General features: G+C 36.4%; 1 protein-coding gene and 1 pseudogene across 2 annotated transcripts in view; both read right to left on the bottom strand.

The window, feature by feature from the left end:
- Positions 1 to 19,249, bottom strand: part of LOC143669279 (putative olfactory receptor 2W6) — a 59,046-nt pseudogene that overhangs the window by 16,033 nt on the left and 23,764 nt on the right. The gene's annotated exons all lie outside the window — the stretch shown is intronic.
- On the bottom strand, positions 11,954 to 12,931 carry LOC143669021 (olfactory receptor 2B6-like). The gene has a single exon (XM_077143593.1). It carries the CDS (start codon positions 12,893 to 12,895, stop codon positions 11,954 to 11,956), a length of 942 nt encoding a protein of 313 aa, XP_076999708.1. The 5' UTR covers positions 12,896 to 12,931.

Genomic DNA, 19,249 nt, shown 5'->3' with positions numbered 1-19,249 from the left:
AAAAGATAAATTGGATTATTGATTCTTTTTGTGTTTGTTAATGGCTCATAATTGTCACTCTGAGATGTTTATACTATTCATTAAATTTTTTGTTCTCTGATGCATTCTTTACACCTAGCACAGTGTTAGTATATAGTCCTTAATAAATATTTGTTGATTGCATTAATCCATAAGTGACAGTAAACAAAATATATTTTGAAGATTTACCTCTTTAACAATGAAAATTTTGCAAAAAAAAAAGCATAGGCACTGACAATAAAAAGGTGGCTGTCTGTAACTTATTTCTTCTATATATATCTCTATTTACCACAAATTAAATATTTCTTAGATGATTGACCACTACAATACATTGTACATGTATTTTATAGTATATAAAAAGAATAAATAAAATAACAGCGGAAACAGGGTAATAGAGTAAAATTGATGATTCACCTACATTATGTCCCAGAAATTTCACACCTATAGGAAAATTCTCACACATGTTCCAAGAGACAGATACATGAACATTGGCAACAGTTTTAATCATAGTAGAATAAAACTGAAACTATCTAAATGAATATCAGTTGGGGAGCTGATTAATAATACACCATGGCTCATTCATACAAAGGAATAATAAAAAAATGAATCAAAATGGATGAATCTCACTCATACAATTTCGAGTGAAAAAAGCAACAGCAGAATGCTAACAATATGACATTAAACACATTCCATTTTTTTTAACTTTTTTATTGTAGAGTATAACATATATACAAAGCAAAGAAATAAAAAAGCAATAGTTTGCAAAGCACTCTTCAACAAGTAGTTACAGGACAGATCCTAGAGTTTGTGATGGGCTACCATACTAACCTCTCAGATTTTTCCTTTTAGCTGCTCCAGAGTATAGGAGGCTAGAAGGCTTAAATATTTTTTTATCATCACAATAGACCGTTTTTCTTGAAAAATAACATATATACAAAAAAACTATAAATTTCAAAGCACAGCACCACAATTAGTTGTAGAACATATTTCAGAGTTTGACATGGGTTACATTCCACAATTTTAGGTTTACATTCAATTTTAAAACTTGCAAAACAGTATAATTTTTCTTTGGGTGTGTTACATATAAAGAAAAATTATGAAGAAATCAATTTTAAATTATAAACCCACTGTTAGGATATTGTATAACTATGGGCAGAGGGAGGGGTTTGAGATGAGAGTTTGATATACAGGAAATGTTTACTGTATTTTAAGACTTTATTCCTTATTCTGGAGAACCGGTGTGTAAGTGTACATTGCATTATTCCTTACTCATTTTTATATGTCAAATATTTTATAATATTTTTAAAGGAGAAAATGGAAATAAAATCAACATCATTATATTCATAAATTGTATAAAATGACCCTTATGTTGAAAAATGAAAAACAATGTGGATCATTGATATATTGGGATATTTTCTTGAATATGGGAATAACAGGATGCTATATAAGCACATTTATATTAGTATAAGGATTGTGGTATATACTATACATACACCATACCATTTAATTCTGATTAATTTTAAGGTTGGTACCAATAAAGAATTGAATAATAGAAAGGTTCTATGACTACCATAACCTAACCTTGAGGAGTTAGGAGAGGAGAGATACCTAAATTGTTCCCTATAATGCTTACAGAAATGGGCCATCTGAAGAGGACAAATAAGGATGTGAGATTTAGCAAATATAAAATTAGACTTCCCAGTTAAATTTGAATAATAAATGAGCAACAATTTTTTTAAATATAAGTATATCCCACACAATATTTGGGATATTCTCATACTATGAAAGTATTCGTCATTTATCTCAAATTCAAATTTAAATGGGAATCTTTAACTTATATGGCAAAACTACAAAAAAAGCAAATTCCATGTTTTTCAGATGAAAACATGAGCAAAAGATCAGAGTTGAGAGAATATGATATTAAACAAAAAGTGAAGGAATGTTTGCACTGGCTGGAGTGATCATGCAGGGATTTAAAAGCCATGTTTATAGTCTAAACTTAACCATAAATGCAATGGAGGGCTTGGGGCACAGGGAAGGTACTGCCATGATTTAATCCAGAGCATGTCATAAACAGACTTGCATTTTAGTATATGCATTATCACTGGAATGTGGAGTACATTTGAGGGGAAACAAGGCTAGAAGTTGAGAGAAATTAAGAAACTGTTGTAGTATATTCAAAACAAATTCAAGACATATGGAGGCAGCAAGGAGGATAAACTAATAAGATTACTGATTTAATGCAAAAAAATGGGAAAAAGGAAGCACCCATGGGTGATTCTTGAGCTTTTGGCTTGGACAACTAAATCTTCTCCATAATCACAATTTCAAGCATATCTCTCTCTCAAGAAGCATCTCTTATTTTTTCTGGCTGACTTCCTCTTGAAACTTGACCTTAATTATCCCTCACTCCAATCCATTGAATCTACTACTTTTCACTGTCACTTGCCTCCTCCTAATTCTTCTCTTTCCACTTTGGCTAAAATTTGCAATGTCACAAGTTTAGTTAAATCTGTCTACAAACTGCATTTCCCTCCTAATGCTGCTTAACAAATCTGAAGAAAACCATATGACCATCCTCGATAGTTTTATTTCAAATCCACAGCCACAGACTTCTAGTAAACCCTAAATATTGCCAGGCAATTTTATTATACTTTCTTAGTCCTTTCACCTTCTCGCTTTCACAGGTTAATATTTCACACCGTTCTTTTCTCCTCAAATCACCAAAACCTCCTGCCTTACTCCCATTCTTACCTGATGAAGTTTCTGCCTAATTTCACTGAGAAAGTCGAGGCAGTCAGAAGAGAACTTCAAACTCCGCTTCTACCTCTCTCATCCACCAGCACACCGTACACAAACTCTTTCTTCCTGCCTGGTTATTACAGGTGAATCACGCAAGCTCATAAGAAAATCTCCTCCCTCTACTCATCCATTATATCCCACTCAATCTGATTTTCTCATGGGATCACTCCAGATATTCTCCCTTTTCTCTAGTACATCACCAATTTCCCTCTTTTGACTAGATCATTCCCAGAAAATTTGACACCTTCTTTTAGAACAACTTTTCTTAATCGATTTACCCCATCAGATACACATCTAACCATTTGTTCCCCTTCACAGAAAAGTTTCTCTGAAATGAATTATACTTCTTCCATTCTCTTTAAATGTACTCTGCTATGACATTTGATTCACACTATATGGAAATTGTCTTTATCAATGTCACAAATTACCTACAATTTGCTAAATACGAATAGCCAATTTTTAATCCTTATCTTACTTGATCTACCAAAAGCATTTGACACAACTGGTCACTCCTTCCTCCTTACTACACTTTCTTCATTTGACTATTCCCATCAATGAATAGTAGGCCATTTATGGGGGATAGAAAATTTGTCTTCTAATTCATAGGACTCTAATAAAGAGGATTCTCATAAAAAAAAAAACTAATGCACATTACATGGAGTTCCTAGATGGATGTCATAAATGATTAGGAGTTTAGGATGTTTTTTCCTTGGAGGAGCTAAGCAAATTTTTGCATGGGCACAGAAAAGAAAATAAACCAGTATTTGGTGACAAGAAAGATAGCCATTGCAAGTGCTGTTCACCAAAGATTTTGATTTCTCATCCCTTCTGTGTACATATCAGGACTGCCTTTGCCTGTCCCCTTTAATTTAGGTGTGACTTATTTTGACCAATGAAATGTGGATGGAGGTATCATTTGTCTCTTCCGGGCAGAAGCTTCAAGACCCAGGGGTCAAGTTCCTACTGCTTGGTAATCATGAAAACACAAGTCAACATGAAATCTCTGCTGGATCTTGTCCCTGTGTGACTTCAATAAACAGAGCCCCCATAAGAACCCTCACTGGACCCAGCATGAGAGAAATACATTTTTCTTATGCTAAGCTACTAAAATTTTGAGTTTGTTACTTCAGCACAACATGATCCATCTTAACCGGAAAACCTACATTCACTCTGTTTCAGCCATTCTGGTCATATTGTTGTTCCTCAACAAGCTAGACAAAATTCTACTTGTTCTTCCCCCAAGGTATGTCCTTGGCTAACTCAGGAAACTCTTTCAGATCTTGGCTAAAGTCTCACTTTGGGAATATAAGCTTACCTTAGGCATGCCATTTCGTATTGAAACTTTCCCATCAGCGTTCCCAAATCCTCTTAACATGCTCTACTTCTTCATATATGTTACTTATTTATCATATTTAATGCTTCCTTTAAGTATCGTCTGCTAGAATGTAAGCTCCTTGAAGGCAGGGATTTTTCTCTATTTTCTTTACTGATGTATGTCAAGTTCCAGAATAGTCTATGGAATTTTGCAAGAACCCAATAAATATTTGTTAAATACATTGAAAAATGAACATAAGATGTGCATGCTAACTCATAAATATTATTTCCATGTAAGCTAAGTAAAATTTGATCTAATGAAGTCCATCAAAAGCAGAAAAAATAGAATAAGACATGCATATAGTCATCAAGTAAAGATCTGAACTAAAGACATAAGTATGTAATCTCCTGTATCAACTGGCTTTTCATTGTCATGCTCATCAATCACATCAACAGCATCACCACTACCATTTTCAGAATGTTCCATGTCTTTGAACTTGCATACTTGATTCATTCTTGTAAACCATTAAATTTCAAAAATTATTGAGAACAAAATACTTAGGTATTTTTAAGACAAGTGAATAAAGTAGTTAAATGACAAAAGTATTATCTGGCTTCATGGAACTTACAGTGTGGAAGAGAACGGAGGATACATTTATTCTTTTAATTCAGCTTAATTATATAAATAAATTAGTCAATATAAGACAATATGTAAAAGTATGGAGTTTAGTTAATAATACAGTATCAATATTGTTTCATTAATTTTAGCAAATATACCATACTAAAATAAGAAGTTACAATGGAAACTGTTATAAGACATATGGGAACCATTTGCACTAGGTTCCCAGTTTTTGTTTTAAAATTGAAAGTTTGTTTTATAAAAAATAAAAACAAACAAATGAAAGATTACATAGAACAGATCAGGAATGAAAATGACATTAAATTTCTGTGTTAGTTCAGGTCTACTGAGAAGCAGATGTCATGATGTGATTAGACATATAGGATTGGGGAAAACTCCTAAGAGGGATAATGAGGAAGAAGTGAGCTGGAAGCTAGGAGAGACATCAGATCATAATAGATACTGTTACGGTGGCGGAGAGCGAGAAGGAAGGATGGCTGGGTAGGAAATGCCTTAGACTTCAGTGCAGTTCATTAAAAAGTTTGGGCAAGGCCAACGGGGAGTCCTGGACAAAGTTGTCTATCCAAATAGTTCCATGGCTTCCAAGGATAGGCCTGCCTCTATATCTCTGCCGTGCTCAGTCACTGTCTGGGAGAAGCCCATGGGATGCATGGCCTCAGCATGTATGCAGTGATGGATTTCAGAACACAACTACTGGGGCTATCAGTCAATGACACTCCCACAGAGAGTGTCATTGAGAGGCACAATTTCATGGTCTGCAAAGTTCATTCCACGGCCCTCACAGATATTTTTCTTCACACATTTGAAGAGTAGCTACCCGATATTACTCCAAGTAGCTACTTCTATGTCTGAGAGGAAACCCAGAAGAGAATGGTTAGTGGGAGAAATTACAGCCTCCGTTGTTGCAATTGGTCTCAGGGACACAACTGATTTTCATCCTCTCCTTCCTCCACTATCCATTCTAAACTCTTCCCACTCTCATCTAGCACTTTGAAAGGTCTTTATGGCTGACCTGGGAATGAGACCCAACCCTTCTTCATTCCTAAAGTTTGAAACTTCTTGTAATAATATTCTTCACAGCCTGAAGTTGCAGCACCTGTCCATTGACAGTTATGACAAAGCAAAGAATTATCAGGATTTGGGTAAGCGGATTACCTGTGTTCCACTCATATTCCTCCCTGGCCTGATTCTATAAAATCAACTCTACCTCCTCCTACTGATCAGAATGAGGGTCAGTTACCCCTGTACTGTATAGTGTGGTAGGTTATCTATTGCCCCTAACAAATTATCAAAACTTAGCAACTTAAAACAAAAACACGTATTATTTTATTATTGCTTTGGGTGAGAAATCTCTGTACAATTGAGTTGGGCTCCTCTGCCTCAGGGTCCCTCACAAAACTGAGATCAAAGCATCAGGTACAGCTGTAACCATCTTAAGGCTTAACTGGAAAAGGATTTATTCCCAAGCTCACATGGCTGTTGGTAGGCCTCAGATCTACCTGCAAGATAACTCATTTGGGCCGCTCCACAGGGCTGTCCCATGACATGGCAGTTTGGATTCCTCCATAGCAAATGATCAACAAAAGAGAGCAAGAGAGTACCCAAAATGGAAACCAGTCTTTTTAGAACCTAATCTCAGAAATGATGTCACATTATGGCTGCTATATTCTATCTCTTAGAAGCAACTCAGTAAGTCCAGCTCACACTCAAGGGAAGGGGGTTGTACAAAGGGATGAATACCAAGAAGTGGGGATAGCCATGGGCCATCTTAAAGGTTACCTACCACATACGGTGACTCCTCTTCTCACCTGCTGATCTCTGGACAAAAGGACACTGAAGTTTCTGATTTAATTCCAGGAGACTGAATAAACAAATGGACAATGGCCAGACCATATATGAAAACAGAGCTCTAATCCACAATCTGGGCAATAACCAGCCTAAAAAGCCAAACTTCAATCTCTTTAGTAATCACCTCAAAATGGTCAGGAATTGGTCAAAAAACAGTTAGTGTCCTTAATTTTTGTCTCCTCCCCCTTCTCTATTTGCAGCTCAGAATAAACTAGAGAAAGTTAAATATGGTCCCCGAACCAATCACACAAGATGCCCTGCTTTTAGTTGGCCTGCCTCCATTTTCCTCATACCAACAACCTTCCATCAGAGCATCCCAGAAACTTTCCCTTTTGTTCACTATAACTTTCCTACTCCCTGACTTTAAGCCTCTGTCAAATGCAAGTGATGGCGGCTGACTCCCTTGCTATAGCAAGTTCTGAATAAATTGCCTCTTTTACTTCCACAATGAGTATACTACATCTTTAAGGATGGATCCTTTCAAGGTGTTGCCTCTGAACAGGTCCTCCAATTGTGCTCTTAGAAGGCCATTCCAGTGTTCTGTGAAGCCAATTACTTTTGAATGGAGAAATTAGTAGTAGAACCAGTGGAATCCATTGTCTTGAGCTCATTCCCTTACCTGCTTTGATGTAGTCAGATCCAAAGCTATGCGGGATCAAAGCTGTGGATCAAACATTCTGTAAGACCCCATTGCTGGTTGAGGCATTTCAGGCAGGGGAGGCAAAAAAAAAAAAAAAAACCTCTAAAAGAACTATGTATCTCTGTGAGGATGAACTACTGACACTTCCTGGGTGGAAGAGAGCGAATGTAGTTGACTTGCCACCAAGTGATAAGTTTTTCTTCTCAAAGAAAACTTCCATCTCAGCAACTCAGCATTGGTCTCTTGCTTACAGGTCACACAGTAGCTAGATCAGCCTTGGTAAACGGAAGTCCATGTTATGCCTCCATGTGCTCATTGTGCCAGTTCTAGGGTGGTTAGTGATGAAGTCAAGTTATTGTCAAACGGCTGAGTCATTTTCATTAGTTAGCTGTTTTGAAGTACTTCTGTGGTGGTTGCTTTCTGGTGGAAGTTAGCATGTTTGCACTTGATGCCCAGATGTCTTTCTTGGATTATATCCCACTCTCTGGAGTTCATGTGTCTTACAGGGGTCTCCAGTGATCTAGTTATCTCTTGCTTTTTCCCTCCCACTCAACATGATGTCATAAATATAATGGATCATTGTGCTGTTCTGGGATGGCAAGTGGGCCAGATGAATTAACATAGCCTGAACACAAGACTGAAATGAATATGGTCCAGCCCAGATGAATGCAAACTCTTCCCTAAGCCTCTTTCCTGATGGAATGGAAAAGAACATATTTGCCAGATCAGTGGTTGCATATCATGTACCTAAGGCCTTATTAATTCAATCTAGCAAAGATATTATATTCAGCACAGCAGCTGTGATTGGGGCTAGTACTTGGCTAAGCCTGCAGTAGCTTATAGCCATTCTCCAGGATCTATCCAGGTTCTGTAAGGGTCGAATTGGTGAAATAAATGAAAATATTGTTACAATCATTTCTGCATCCTCTAGGTTTTTAGTTTGGTGCTAATCTCTGCCATTAGGGATGCGATGATGCTTTTTATTTAATATTCTGCGACTTTGGATTGAGGGGAGTGATGACAATTTCAGACATAGCCACTTGGTCTTTCCACTATATGAGCTCTTACCTTGAAGGCTGAGGACCCAATGCGGGAATTACTTGTCAAGTATGTCAATTCCAATTATGCACTTGATGCCTGAAGAAATGATCAGGCATCATTGATCCATGGTAAGCCAGACTTTAGCCAGGACTCCATTTATTACCTTGCTCCCCAGTCCTGCAATCTAACAACGGGGCCAAGATGATACTTTGGGTCTCTAGGTATCAATGCCAACTCAGACTCTGTGTCCTATAATCCTTAAACCACCTGATATTCTCCTTTACCTTGTTTATAGTTATCCAAGTAAAGGGCTGTTTGGGCCCAGACTGAGTTCATGCAAAGCACAAGCTGGTGCTGCTGAAAACCAAAAACATGCCAGGCACAGAAATAGACATAGGGTTATTAGGACTTATAAACAGGAGAGATTCTTTGGTGGCAGCCAGTCTGAACAGATAATCCCGTGAGGGGATGGGAGATACAAGGGGCCAATAGAAGGTCTTAGAAAAAAGACATTCCATATAGTTTGAGGACATTGGGCCTCTAGTATAATCATTAAAGGAGCTTAAGATCTGATGTTTTATTAAGATTAATGTTTAAGACTAAGGTACAATCAGTACTGTTTTACTTCCGTGGTTTCATTCTTCACCCTCTGGAGAGATTGCTTACTTTCTTGACATTTGTTCGTGGCTGAAGCAGGCCTGGTATGTGCTGTTTAGGTGGGGGCCGAGGCTCTGCACTGCCACGAGGGCCATGGATCTCTTTGGGGAAAGATTGTGGGATCATTACAGTATATACTTGCCACAGTGTTGCCGGGTCTTTTATAAAGTGTATTTCAAGAATAGATTTATTGGGGAAAACACCTGTGTGTGAAAATGGGTAGGAAGGTGGAGAAGTCTGGGAAAGCTTCCAGAGTAAACAGTTCTGATCTCTGTGGAGGGGAGAGGGAAGAAAGGAAGGTTATGAGGAAAGTCTCAGATTTTAGAAGGTATCCGTGCTGAAGCATAGAAAGCAAAAATGAATGGAAAAAATTAATGGAAAACAGAAAAAGTAGAAGAAACATGATGCTTGCAATAAAAAAGTTCTAACATACTATTAATTAGAGACCTAGTGGATAATGAGAAAAGGATAACTATCCCTGTTATCACATTGTCTTAAAAAAATGCATCAGTGTTTGTATAATATTTTGTTAAATGTATGTACTTTTTTAGAGATTTTTCTAAATATTTTTGTAATGTCTATGTTCTTTATTATGTGTTATGCTTTGATATACTCTATTAGAATTTTTCTTTCATTTACTCTTTTAATGATAATTGTTTCTGATAAAAGAAGAGAACTGAAATTCAAACTCAGCAGAACAGATTTATTTTTCTTATCTGTTGGCATTGTATTATAGCAAAAGTACATATTGTTACTCTAGGTTTTAAGGAGAAACATGACAAGTGTATTTCTCAACTATTATACTTCTATATGTCTAATGAATTAGCAGAAGAAAACAACCCAGAAAGAAGAGTAGCAAGGCAAGTAAATAATCATAATGTGAATGAATCATTTCAACTATCAAAAGATCCAACTAATAGTGCCAACACTTGTGACTCCCTCAGCACCTTGATAAGCTTTGAAGGTGTTACTCTCTCAAGGAGATTAAAATGTAATGCATCTGCTGTAACACAAGAAAAGGTTATTAAGCAAGATTGAACATTGCAAATCATTGAACAATGTGCTATTTAAAAATCTAGACTATAAATAGTTTCAGGTTTAAGAGACTAGTGATCATACTGATGGTTGGAAGAATTATGAAAACAAATTTCAAAGAAGCAAGAATTGAACTAGGCCAGGTAAGTAGGTAGGATTTGATCTGTAAAGAGAATAAAGGGGACACATATTTAGGACAAAAGCATGAGTACAGAAATATGGCAAGAGAATGGAAAATCTAGGTAAAATTCAAGAAGATAAATCATTGTGGAGTTCTTGAGCAAAGTTGCCTATCTGTTTAGGCCTTCTGGATTAATCATTGTGGATTTTAGTATTGTGCTGATACAGGATCAGTGTTGACAATTGAAAACTAGGATTCTGAATCTCAGATCCAAAATTAAAGTGGTTGGTTTTCCGGATTTCTGTAAAACTGTGTTTTATATATGTGTGAACACATGTGACATTACTGGAGAGAGGATTTCTCACTTTTATCCTATCCTCAGAAAGGCCTAAGTTACATTAAAGAGTATTAGTAGTGTTGTAAAGCTTGAAAAATCTTGAAGATGTTGAGCTAATAGTTTTCGGTAAACTGTAAGATCAGTTCTGGAGACTTATGCAATGAATGTATTTAGGCAACAGAAAACTAACATAGCACTGTTTTTTTAAATTTATTTATTAATTTAAAAAATAAAGAAAATAAAACATACTTAATCATTAATTCACAATATCATCACTTAGTTGCATATTCATCATTTCTTAGAACATTTGCATTAATTCAGAAAAGAAATAAAACGAACACAGGAAAGAAAAAAAAAGATTATACCTACCATACCCCTTACCTCTCGTTTTCATTGATCACTAGCATTTCAAACTAAATTTATTTTAGCATTTGTTCCCCCTATTATTTATTTTTATTCCTTATGTTCTACTCCTTTGTTGACAAGGTAGATAAAGGAGCATCAGACACAAGGTTTTCACAATCACACAGTCACATTGTAAAAGCTATATCATTATACAATCATCTTCAAGAAACATGGCTACTGGAACACAGCTCTACATTTTCAGGCAGTTCCCTCCAGCCTCTCCATTACATCTTGAATAACAAGATGATATCTACTTGATGCATAAGAATAACCTCCAAGATTACCTCTCGACTCTGTTTGGAATCTCTCAGCCATTGATACTTAGTCTCATTTCCCTCTTCCCCCTTTTGGTCGAGAAGGTTTTCTCAATCCCTTGATGCTAAGTCTCAGCTCATTCTAGGGTTTTTCTCAATCCCTTGATGCTGAGTCTCCATTCATTCCAAGATCTCTGTCCCACATTGTCAGGAAGGTCCACACCCTGGGAGTCATGTCCCACATAGAAAGGGGGAGGGTGGTGAGACTGCTCATTGTATTGGCTGGAGAGAGAGGCCACATCTGAGCAACAAAAGAGGCTATCTTGGGGGTGACTCTTAGGCCTAAATTTTAAGTAGACTTGACCTATCCTTTGCGGGGTTAAATTTCATATGAACAACCCCCAAGACTGGGGGCTCTGCTTATAACTTTGGTTGTCCACACTGCTTGTGAGAATATCAAGAATTCAACTTGGGGAAGTTGAATTTCTCCCCGTTCTCACCACTCCCCGAAAGGGGCTTTGCAGATACTTTTCCACTCACTGATCGAATCACTCTGGGATTCATTGGGGCATCACTCTGGACAAACCAGCAAAATCTTATGTCCTACCTGAGATTCCAAGTACTTATGTCGTTCAATCAAACTATCTACATAAGTTATATTAGGAAATGCACTAGTTAAAATATAAATTTTAACATAGCACTGTTAATGAAATTTTATTTGAGTGAGGTCATCATAATAGTTCCCTATAGGAATGATGAAAATAGAGCAGCTTAAAGACAAGAAAGTTTATAAGCTAAGTAAACATTACTCCTTTAATAAAACTTGTGATTTGCATATTTCCTATTCCTTGATTAAGAAGACTATTGCAGCCAACCTTTTAAAGGCCTCCTTTACTTCTTTGTTCCTAAGTGAGTATATAAAGGGGTTCATCATAGGTGCAATGATTCCATAGAAAAGAGAAACCATCTTTTCCCTATCCTTGGAGTTGGGTGATGGTGGGTGAAAGTACATGGAGACAGCTGTGCCATAAAATAGTGACAGTACAATTAGGTGAGAGCCACATGTCCCAAATGCCTTTTGTCTACCTTCAGCAGACTGAATTCTAAACACTGCTTGAACGATAAAAGCATATGAAATAAGGATGAGTGTCAGGGGTATTAGACGGACTAGCACACTTACAAAGAACAATTCAGCTTCATTTGCTGTTGTGTCAACACATGACAACTTAAGTAGAGCAGGGACTTCACAGAGAAAGTGATCTACCATGTAAGGACCACACAGTGGCAGCTGGAGAGTCAGAGTAGACAACCAAACTGAGTTGCTGAAGCCAGTCACCCAGGATGCAGCTGCCAACTGGAAGCAGAGCCTTTGGCACATGATAACTGAATAATGGAGAGGCCGACAAACAGCTACAAATCTATCAAAGGACATGACAGCCAGAAGAACACATTCAGTGGCCCCTAAGGCTGGGAACATGAAAAGCTGAGCCACACAGCCACCATAACTCATTACTTTCCTAGTACTACATAAATTTACCAGCGTTTGTGGAGCAGTGCTCGTGATATAGCAAAGATCTAGGAATGACAGATTGGCAAGAAAGAAATACATGGGGGTATGGAGTTTGGAGTCCAACCGTGACACTAGAATAATGGTCAGATTGCCAAAAATGGTCACAATATAAGAAATGAAGAAGACTATAAGGAGTGGAAACTCCAGCCATGGTCGATCTGAGAAACCTAACAGGATGAACTCCTGTGGGATGGTCCCATTTACCCAATTCATGATCAGTGTTTCAATACTTGCTTTCCTGAAACATAAAAATTCAGGAATTCAGTTAACACTTAATTTATTGGCTATTTCAATTACTTCCAATCATTTTGTAATTTCATTTACTTACAATCATTACCTGTTTTAAGACATTTACAGAACTGAAATTGTTTGTACCATGAAAATTATATAGTTAAAAAAATTCTTAATTATGATTCCAACTGTTTCTAAAATTTAAAGTCTCTACATTTCAGAAGTGAAAACAAAAATGTAAAAAGTAAATTTCTTATTTAAACAGCTTTCATAAAATTCATTCTTTGGTTCTTATTTGGATAATTTTTTTACTGTACATTCCCTAGATAGCTCTTATTAAGAAGGTTCAGTCACAATTCTTGCTATATTACTTTTCATTCTAATTTTTTCTCGATGCAAAGGAGATTGCCTTATCATCTGAATCAATAAAAATTGTTTAGCCCACCCCCGAAAACTATGTAAGTAGGTTCTAGTAAGCAATCAAGCACATTTCAAAGAATGTCTTTTGCCTTTTAGGACCTCATAGAATCACAGTAAAAAGATATTAGGAGCATAGAGTTTGGAGCCAGGCACTTCTGGATTCAAGGTATGACCATGTAGGTCATTAGTTATAACACCCTGGGGATGTTTCCTATCATCCAGTAGCTTCATCCCCCTCATCTATAAATCTGCAGATGAGAATGCCTTCCTAATTGGTGGTAGTGGTGTAAAGTGTAGATGAAATGAGCTATAGTGATCCAAGGCGCTCAGAGATGGATTACTTATGATTATGAAAGCTCTAAATTTCCTAAGGTTGCCAATGGAAAATGACTCTGGTAGTCAGAAATATAGCTTGACACTCCCGCCACAACTCTAAAACTATTAACCTCAAAATATAGGTCATAGCTAGTATCTGACATGAAGTGTAAATGTGATCTTGAAAATAAATTGCCTGGCACTGTGTCACACAACAATGTGAATGAAAGCCTCTTAATGATGCAGGGATACTGACATTCTCAGGGCAGAAGCTGTTTGGAGTCCCAGATTTTCTGGAGTCAAAGCCATCAGCTGAAAAATGTATCCTTTCCACAGTCACCTACCTTACCAGCACTACCCTCAATCATTTTATTATTATTTACTGGTATAGAAATGCAAATTCGATGACAGAAACATGATTTCTGAATTATTAGTCAATGTCTATTTAAACTTTTCCCACCAATTCTGCAAGTTTCAGGACAGAGTAGTGGGGAAGGCCCTCAGAAAAATCCTCTTCCTCATAGAGTCAGCACCCAGAATATAGGTTACCAAAGGATGGAGAGGAGAGAGAGAGTTGGAAGTTAAGCCTCGAACTGTTCAGTGTTCCTATTTGGAAGGATGGAAATGTTTTGGCAACGGATGTTAGTGACAGTCAGACACATTGTGAACATAATTAACAGTGCTGCAATATATATCTGAATATGATTAAAAGGGGAAATGTTAGATAATTAAAAAATAAAAAGTTAAAATAATTTTAAAAATAATTTTAATAAAATTATTTTTAATAAAATTTTTAATAAAATAAAAATTTTTTAAAAATCTGTTTAACAGGGCAGGACACAGTGGCTCAATGGCAGAGTTCTGCCATACCAAAGACCCGGGTTTGATTCCCGGTGCCTACCCATGCAAAAAAAAAAAATCTATTGAACTACACACACAAACAGTGAACTTAAGTTAAACCATGGACTATAGTTAATAGTACAATTATGAAACTGTGCTACCATCAAGTGTAAGAAATGTTCCAAACCAATGCAAGGTGTTAATAATAATAGGATGGTAAATAGGAATTTTGTGTTTTATGCATGATTGTTCTGTAAACCCATAACTTCTCTAATGAAGAAAAAAGTCCTCTTGCTATGCAACTGTTAATACAAATGACAGGAGATATAAATATAAATTCAGATATAGGTATGAATTTGCAAAAATATTCAAGTGTGTCTTCAAGGTGAAAAAGAAAGTTTCTGAAATTTATCATGCTTCCATTGTTTACATAAAGGAAAATAATATATATCAGTATTTAAATACATAGAAGAATTTCCCAGAAGCATACAGAATTGCTAAAAGTGGTTAACCTCTGGGATGTAGGAATAGGAAGGAAGTAAATCAGACCATAATATTTAACCTTACTAATTTTTAATAAGTGAGTTTGTTCTCATTTTTAATAAGCCTTATATGTCTTATTTGATCCTTAAAACTGAGTCTTAATGAACAATCTGCATGGATTTCCAATGGTTGAAATATGGGAACATCGGGCATCTTTGCTGCAAACAAAAAGGTGCAAGTGATTATAGGAATCATGAAAAGTATCAATAAAGAAAGATTTCGCATACCTGAGTGACTCAAAAAGGGTTGAACAGATTCCCTCAAGTCCACACAACTGGGCAACCGTATGTCTCAGTTCACTCTGCAGACCCAGGAATGCCAAATTTACTCTCACTGTCCTGACATACTGTTTAGTAGAAAAAAAAAGCATTCCTTTTTTTGGATGATGTTATAAGGTCATTCTTTCTGGGTGATAAGTTGTAATATTGAACAGTGAAACAATTTTTGAATTATTGCTCAGAAGGTATCTCATCATTGAGGATACTGCATGTACCTTTTCCTCTCACCTGAGCCCATGGCCTTTCCTCACTGGCCCTCATCTGGCATTTCTCCACTACAACTCAGCCAAAAGACTGCCTCCGCAAGGAGCCCTCTGTGTTGAAGATTACCGAAGAGGAATTCAATTAACTTCTTTCTAATTGACCCTTTCACATTGAGCTTCAGTAATTATAAAAGTAATAAACTTGCTTTGGATATCCAAACAAAGCATTGGCCAGTGTGTATTGTCATAGGATACGTCCCTCCATGGCTCACAGCAGTGAGGATATGAGGAAGAGAATAAAAGTATCCACACTGGAGAAGACAGGAGGGGATAACAGCGATGGGGCCAAAAGGTGATACAAGAGAACAAAAGTAATGGGGAGATTGCTGTGCATCTAATTCTTATATTCCACTTTTCTCACTTTGGGGACAAAATTTCCCCCATCTTTCAAATCCCCAGGAACCTCAAAATGTACCCACTTAAAAAAGAGAGCTTTTAATTACGGTGTTGAAATACAATTTTGTTTTTCAGAAAATTCAAGTAATTTGAAAATTTGAATTGTGATTCTTATTGCCAATATTATGATGGAAGGATTTGTTAACAACTCAGACAAACCAGGAAGCACTCATCTGTATCTCGGAAATTATAGGAGATAATCTAACTGATTATTTACCTGTTAACATTGCAAGTTATGGCTGAGGCCTCAAAAAGGCACCCAATCTATTCCTCTGTTCTGAGTTGAATTTCTCTGTAGCATCTCCAGAAAACATTATTCTCATTTTAAGTAGCAAGTGTTGCCTTGATTAACATAGGTACACGTTCTAACAATGTGAGCCAAGACACACAGCAACTGGATCATAGCAGCAGGTAAAGAAAAGGGAGTATTTTAAAAAGAAATAGTTGAAAGGGGCTATTTGAAACTTTAGAACATTTATCTATATGTAACATAGAATATCTCCATTTATATTGCCTAGTAAATACAAACTATCATCATCCTTTGCCTATTAAACATCGATCAGTTATATACAGGATTTTCTCACTCCATGGCTGAGATTCAAGGATTCAGAATGAAGAAGTTCAACATAGTCCTGGAAACTTCTTTTTAAGCAGTTACTATGGAAAGAGCATCGAGATAAGAGAGATGATAAGAGCTGTAATTCCCATCCTGCCATGAAATTGCTGCACAACTGCGTTACTCAATCGTTTGGGAAAGCAGTTTAATCTTCTGTAGCATTGATTGGTTTTCTGTTTTTCATTCAAAATACAAAATTGTTTGCTCTGAGTTTTCTCAAATTACCATACATCTGTGAATGTACAGAAAAGTTGAAAATACCACACTAAATGCCTGTCTTCCTGCTGGGGTATAAGGATAAAATAATGGAGTTAATTTATTCATGCAATATTGCAATTTGGCTTAGGAAATAAAGAGGGAGTGTTATCAATATTTCTTTTCCATTTTGCAAGAGACTAATTTTGTAGACAGAAACTTGAATTTAGTGACTAAAAAAGGTTAAATTATTTTTCCAAGTTAATATGCAAGAGACTAAAGATTAGAATCCCAAACTGCTCTACTATACCAGTAGTGATAACATATACATGCAAAGTAGTACTATATACAAACAAACGTAATAAAGGAACTGAGGCTGAGTCAAAATTGTTTAAGCAGATAGGAATGATAAAACAATCTATAAGATAAGTGATCAGAACATGCAAATTTCAGTTTGTTTTATGTGGTAATTTTCAGAAAAGTGTTCTACATACCTCAATTTTAAGCATTAGGAATAATATGGTTTGAGTCTGTGTGGGTTTGTCCAAGAAGTTCTGCATTCAAATGGGAGAGATTAGAAGCTTGCAGATTCAACAAACTTTCATAAGCTATTCAATTGCAAAACTGATATGGTGAAGTTTTCAATTTCCCTTGCTTTACAATTTAAGTAACAAATTATGAGATCCCCCTTTAGGATTAACTCAGAAAATATGAGAATAAGGAACACAGTATTGCAGGTGACCAGAATGTATTTTTCTAGCATCACATTGCAAAGTATTAAGGATATCAACTGTTTTTTTCCAAATTCTTCTCATCAGATTTGCAAAATAAATAAGACCAAGGTTGCTGTGTACCTGACCTACAGGGAAATAACAATTCTCACTGCGATTTACGGTAATTGGCCATGATATCCAATGAAAAGAGAGAGGAAGAAAATCCATGTGAAGTAATATTTCATTTTTAGTTTAGATTTCCTTGGAAAGGGTATTCCCTTTCTCTGGAGACTTACTCCTCAACCTGTTCCAAGACAAAAGGAATGATAATTGGGACTAAAATGCCATAGCAAATAAAGTTTGAATTTTGTGCTATTAAACCAGGAGTTAGCTTCTTTTCGTAAGCTACCAAGTAAGTTCTGTAAAGCTACGTAGAAAAGAAAACTGCCCATTTGCTCTGAAATTCTAACTTAGTTCAATTTTTATGCCATAAAATAGACTTCCATTTAATTTACCTTAGAAATGTTTTTATTACCTTGGTTTATATAAAGCAGTTTTATTTATCATATGGCCACATATTTATCTTTTCTTTCATAGATTTTACATTTCTAGCCTTTCGATGAATATAGTTTCTTAGATGTTTTGGCAAGATTTTTAAAAAATTTTAAATGATTCATATTTCCTAATGTATCTTCTATCCAGGATTTATATTTTTATATTTAATATGTAATTTCACACTAATTTTTCCAGGATAGTAGATCTAGGAAAAATATGTTTATAATTAAGAAAAATGCTACTATCTATAATATGAAAACATCCACACAAAATTCAATAAAACATAAATAGCAAGATAGAAAAAAATGCCAAATAATATAGAAAACTCAGAATAGCAAATCTAATATATGAAAGGTCTAGGGGTCAATAAAAATTATGGCATAAGATGCTCCAGAATTCTGTTTCCCCACAGAATCTTTGAACAACTGGCACAAACTGACAGAGCCATGCTTCTCATAGCTATAGAAAACAGTTCAAAAGATTCACCAATGGGATGAGTGCTAAACAAAGAAAAAAAAAGCAACTTAAAACTGGTAGGAGGGCCCATGGTGAATGTGCCAGCCTCTCTGTAACACTCCCCCCAGCAGGATGTGGAGCCGGCATACGCTCTCTTTGCGGATCCTGGCCCTTTCCACAGGGAACAGAGTGGGCTCTACATGCCCTACTGGAGTGCCTGTATGTCTTTGCAAATCCTTCTGGTGTGGCATGAAGAAATGAGTCAGGACACTCGTTTCTGGTTTGTTGCCCCATAACTTGCCCTCCACACTGAAGCTGCTTGTGGACAGCTACAAAAATATCAGAAACAATAAAATCAAAGCACCCTGGGGTAGATGATTACCAGATCCAAGACAAACAATAGAGTTCCTTGGAAGAGGGAACGTCTATTCCGTAGGGAGAAGAGGGGCATTGAGGTCTGTTTTAATGGGGAAATTCCTAAGACCATGAAAGCTTACCCAGGGCAAGACACATGCTTAGTGAAGATCAGAGAGGACCCACTGACTTCAGGCCTGTATTCTTGATGAGATGGCCAAACTCTGAAGAAGAGTACCAGCTGACACAGAGCCAATTAGCAAGGACTGTGAAAGGTGGTTTTGGTGGTGTTAAATTTCTTTGCATTGGTGTGTTTCTTTTCTTAGCTCCTACATACTAAAGGAAATCTCTGTCATATCACTAACTCAGAACAAACTTATAGAACAGACAGC

This window comes from Tamandua tetradactyla, chromosome 25 (genome assembly GCF_023851605.1).
Source record: "Tamandua tetradactyla isolate mTamTet1 chromosome 25, mTamTet1.pri, whole genome shotgun sequence".
Taxonomy (NCBI): Eukaryota; Metazoa; Chordata; class Mammalia; order Pilosa; family Myrmecophagidae; genus Tamandua; species Tamandua tetradactyla.
This window is presented reverse-complemented; position numbering and strand designations above follow the sequence as displayed.

What these genes read in the sequence shown, in the direction of transcription:
- LOC143669021 (XM_077143593.1), bottom strand. Translation starts at nt 12,895, where the DNA reads ATGAATTGGGTAAATGGGACCATCCCACAGGAGTTCATCCTGTTAGGT.